General features: G+C 45.2%; 1 protein-coding gene across 1 annotated transcript in view; it reads right to left on the minus strand.

Annotated features, from left to right (window-relative positions):
* Positions 1–434: 434 nt before the first annotated feature.
* LOC112582135 (spermatid nuclear transition protein 3-like) overlaps positions 435–5,257 on the minus strand; it is a 12,621-nt gene continuing 7,798 nt past the window's right edge. Inside the window, exons 3-4 of the mRNA XM_045164351.1 lie at positions 1,035–1,166; positions 435–853 (exon numbers count right to left, since the gene is read on the minus strand). Coding sequence (XP_045020286.1) covers positions 638–853; positions 1,035–1,166 — 348 coding nt within the window. The 3' untranslated portion in view covers positions 435–637. The remainder of the gene's footprint in view (positions 854–1,034; positions 1,167–5,257) is intronic.

A 5,257-nucleotide genomic window follows, 5' to 3' on the forward strand; every position in this document is an offset into this window, starting at 1 on the left:
CAGCATTTTGTGCCTCCAGAGCACCTTTAGCTGACAGCATAGGTGAGTGATGCAACAAAGCCCCTTAAAGACGTAAGTGGCCAGGAGGTGATTTCTGCCTGCCCCACTCAGGGGAAGTATGACATTCACCATCCCCAGGTGAAGCCGCCTTCCCATCTGGGTTCTGGCAATCTAGACCCTAATGTCACTCCACACCCCAAACAATGGCAGTAACACCGCACAATTACTCCTTGCCGCTGAGATCAATTGTGAAGCAGGGTTATTCACCTTCAGTGCAGACTCCTGACCCAGTCGACACCTCTACTCTTTGGCTAACTGGGGACCTGAGGGTCTGTTCCCTCAGCTCTTGGGACCTCACATCCCTCTTCACTCAGGTGCCCACATCTTTGATTCCTTCCCTCCCTTCCCATCAGAAATTCACACACACACAAATATCATCTTTTCACCATTTGATGTGTATTTTAATCGAAGCCATCAGTTTACTATGTTAGTGTGAGAGTCAGTCTTTTCCTGGTTGGCCATTTCGAAGAAAGCAGACCTCTGGAGACACAATTGTAAACTGTCTGACCTTTTCTATTCAGTTACTGTCTGCCCAGCTTGTACTTCTCCAGGGTCTCTCATTCTGGGGTGGCTGAGTTTACCTTCTCTTTTGATTCTGCCTCCTTCTTTGACTCTGCCTCATATTTTGGTACCCTTTTCGGCTTTGATTCAGTTTGTTACTTGCACAGGAACAGAAAAAACAGTTTGGTTTTCTTGTTTTCTTTACCTTCTTCGACTGAGTGGCATATGATCGGATTTTCTTTCTCAAGGTTCCTTTTATAGGTCTTCTGACCCTCATCGTCATATTCCGTGCCTTGAAAGACAAGAGAAGGGTATTAGTTTTGAGGAAAGGGTATAACATCTGAGTTGGAAGGGAGATTTCATGAAAAGGGATGTGGGCTGATGAGGGCTTTTGTGGCAGGCAAGGGCAGTGTAGAGGTCTTGGGCAGCCAAGTCAATGGAGAACGTGGGGAGCATAGATGGAATCATCTTACCTTGACACTGTCTCTGTATCTCTGTGGACAAAGGGTCTTCTTTCGTCCTATCACCCTTGAAGCACACCGCATTGGAACTCTTCTTGGCTGCCGTGGCTTCCTGGTTACCTTATGATGATAGCATGAAATGGCCTAACCCAGAATCCCTGCCTCTGACTTCCCTATATATACCTTCTCAGGACAATGAGGAGCCACACCCTTCAATCTGATTGGTCAGCTAGGCACTCCCCCAGCCAATGGTGGCTTTGGGGATCTTAGACATCACAATGTACCACTGTGCCCATCAACATGGGTTAGTGGGTGCTGAGGGAGGCCATGATACAACCTTCTCACCCCTGACACCTCTGTGTGTCTGATTCTGGGATGTGGTGATTCAGGGGCATGGTGTTTCTTCTCATGACCCTCAGACTTTCCTTCAGTGCCCTTTATTCTTTGACTTATATGTTCCCCTTCAACACTCCTGCCTCCTCCATCCTTGTATGAACCTCTACCAAACACTTTTCACTCCAAATCTGTTCCTCAGAGTTGTCTAGTCATTTCATCTTTCACCCACTCTCTTCCTAGTGGGGGTTCTTGAGGGGCTTAAGGAACTTAAGAGCAAGCACTTAACATGGAAAAAGGTAATTAAGAAGAGCTTGGATGGTTTTCCTACTTCAATGAGCTTTAGAGACCCCAAGACTTGGTGAATCCTCAGTCTGTTGTGCAGAGGTCTATACACCGTCTCCATAAAATTACACATCAGAGCCAAGAAAGTCATAAATGTCTCCTCCACTAATATTGTTGGGGACACTTGAACTCTCATATTGAGTAGGGAAACTCAACTTACACCATCTACCAGAAATACATTCCCGATTAAAAAATAATAATAATAATAAATAAGGTGCCCAAAGGCAAGAGTCAGATGACCAATGCACCACTGTCTCTTGACTGAATCAATTCCCCAGTGGTCCCTCATTGACCGTTATCATCAGGTAGTGCCCAATGTGGAGCTGACCAATAGCTGAGCAGGAGAAGTATCAGTAGGTATCTCACTGATAGTTGGTTGCTTATTGGTAGGGCCGAGCTATGCACTGTACAATAGCTGGGCAAAACCTGTTGCTTAGTAATAGGATGTGGAGTAATACGGCAAAGCAATGGTCCCTGCTAATTGCTGTGCTCATGCTGCTCTGTTCCATAAGGATACGTTGAGTGCAGTGTGCTTTAATATTTTTGACTGACTCCTTTCCCACCTCAGATTTTGATTTCAAAGGCTTGTTTATCTTTTGTACATCATTCTTTTCATTGTATTCCAGGCATGCCAGTCAGCAGTGCTTATCTATATTCCCCTCCAACAATTGCCACATGATTGCATGTTCCACATACATTATAGCTAATATTTCAAAGCCAACAAGAATGTCAAAGCCAGCCCACCTTGAGAACTTCTTTGACAAACCTTAACCTCACAGTGATTCTTATTCTATTCACAATGTAACAGAGCAGAGTGAGCACAGCCCTATGCAGTTAGCAATTGATGTGCTTCATTTCAACCCACCCTGTTCCTAGGCAACAGGTGTAGCTCAGCCTTGCTTGGTGCCTCAGATGGCCCCACTCACAAGCAGCCAACTGTCAATGAGTGACCATTCGTTGTCCTGCTCAGCTACTGATCAGCACCACAGTGGGCCCTGATCCCCAGTTAATGTCAAGAAGGGAGTATTGGGGAAGTGATTAAGGTAGGGTGGTGTTGTGTTCATCACCTGGAAAGTGACAGAAGAAGCAGATTCAGGCATTCTTTTGGAGGGCCTGGAGATCACCCAGCCTTGGTCCAGTGGGTGACCTGTTGGTCCCAGTGAATAGACTGGGGACGACATCCTTTAGTGCTCAAGAGCCCTCACTAAGGCCCTCCAGTAGCCTTGGCCCAGGCCTTGAGAAGTGGTGAACCTCTCCCCCATCCCTGTCTCTGTAACCTACTAACAGTGGCCATCTTCCTGGGCCTCAAACTCTAAGAACTGGTCTCCACACTTGGACAGCCTGAGGAAACAGGACCTATTGGATTGGGTGCCTGGCTCCATCAAGGATGAGAGCTGGGCAGAATGTGGGAACCTTGCCCTGAAGGAGCTGCCAAATGAGATCTCTTTCTGCTTATCCAGGATGGGACATTTCAAGGTGAAAGTTGTGCCTTGAGACTTTGCCCTCTCTTGACAGGGCAAGAATGAGAGAAAATAACATTCATCTGGTAGAGATAGATAGGAACATTATTCCCTGACCATGACCTAACTTTAAGCACAAAGGATATGACAACAAGAAGTCTGTAACAACTTACCACAACTCTCTCTGACATTTGCTTTTAAATGTACTTAACTGAAAACGTTCAGTTACTTTGAGTTTTTAGGGCAAGAAACACCCACATCGTTGTATGAATCTGTAATAAATCTTTCCCTGTTCCAAACTCTAACATTTAGTTTTGATGGGCCTCATTCTGCATCAAGCACATGGATTTGCAATTTCCATAACAACAATACTATCGAAGGGCTGACTTGGCCTCTCTTAAACAACAGCAGAGACTGGCCACGTGCTCACAGTCATCCATAACATACCCACTGACTAGGCTTGGCTAAACTTTAGCCATGCTTCTCTCCTCTGAACTTTAGCTTTCCCCCACGCTTGAACAAAAGCTAAGAGTCAGGTATTTCTGACTCCTTTAATAGGTCATTCTAAGAATCAGCTCACTACAGACAGAAATACTTCTTGTGAAACTGCTCCATCATGCTGTCTGTTCATCCATCTCCACCTCTTTCTCCATCTCACACACAAACACACACACACACACACACACACACAAACTTACACAAACATATAGTTGCTGTGCACCCTCCTTATCTTCCATGTTAATGAAAGATCTTTTTCTTTTTCATTTTGAGACACGTTAACAACTTGTATTCAAAGCATTCTCCCTATGGCAATCAGTTCATTTCATTTGTTCAGTTGTGTCCGACTGTATGAAACCCCATGGACTGCAGCACACCAGGATTCCTTGTCCATCACCAACTCCCAGAGCTTGCTGAAATTCAAGTCCATCGAATCCCCGATGCAATCCAACCATCTCATCCTCTCTCATCCCCTTGTCATTGGCTTTCATTCCTTCCTAGCATCAGGATCTTTTCCAATGAGAGAGTTATTTTCATCATGTGGAAAAAGTACTGGAGTTGCTGCTTCAGCATCAGTCCTTGTAGTGAATAATCGGGACTGATACCACACGTTCATGCAGTGGAGGCTGCATGGGCACAGGAGGGGCTAGAGGAGCTAGTCCACGTTCAAGGTCAGGAGTGGTGGCAGTGAGGAGATATACCTCGTCCAAGGTAAGTAGCAGTGGCTGCGCTTTGTTGGAGCAGCCGTGAAGAGATACCCAACGTCCAAGGTAAGAGAAACCCACATAAGACGGTAGGTGTTGCAAGACGGCATCAGAGGGCAGACACACTGAAACCAGAATCACAGATATCTAGTCAATCTAATCACATTAGAACCACAGCCTTGTCTAACTCAATGAAACTAAGCACTGACCTGTGGGGCCTCCCAAGTTGGGCGGGTCATGGTGGAGAGGTCTGACAGAATATGGTCCACTGGGGAAGGGAAGGGCAATCCACTTCAGTATTCTTGCCTTGAGATCCACATGAACAGTATGAAAAGGCAAAATGATAGGATACTGAAAGAGGAACTGCCCAGGTCAGTAGGTACCCAATATGCTACTGGAGATCAGAGGAGAAATAACTCCAGAAATAATGAAGGGATTGAACCAAAGCAAAAACAATACCCAGTTGTGGATGTGACTGGTGACAGAAGAAAGGTCCAATGCTATAAAGAGCAATATAGCATGAGAACCTGGAAGGTTAAGTCCATGAATCAAGGCAAATTGGAAGTGGTCAAACAGGAGATGGCAAGAAAGAAAGTCAACATTCTAAGAATCAGTGAACTAAAATGGACTGGAATGGGTGAATTTAACTCAAATGACCATTATTTCTACTACGGTGGGCAGGCATCCCTCAGAAGAAATGGATTAGCCATCATGGTCAACAAAAGAGTCCAAAATGCAGTAGCTGGAAGCAATCTCAAAAACTATAGAATGATCTCTGTTTGTTTCCAAGGCAAACCATTCAATATCACAGTAATCCAAGTCTGTGCCACCACAAGTAACGATGAAAAATCTGAAGTTGAACGGATCTATGAAGACCGCCAAGACCTTTTAGAAC

The sequence above is a fragment of the Bubalus bubalis genome, chromosome X (assembly GCF_019923935.1).
Source record: "Bubalus bubalis isolate 160015118507 breed Murrah chromosome X, NDDB_SH_1, whole genome shotgun sequence".
Lineage (NCBI taxonomy): Eukaryota > Metazoa > Chordata > Mammalia > Artiodactyla > Bovidae > Bubalus > Bubalus bubalis.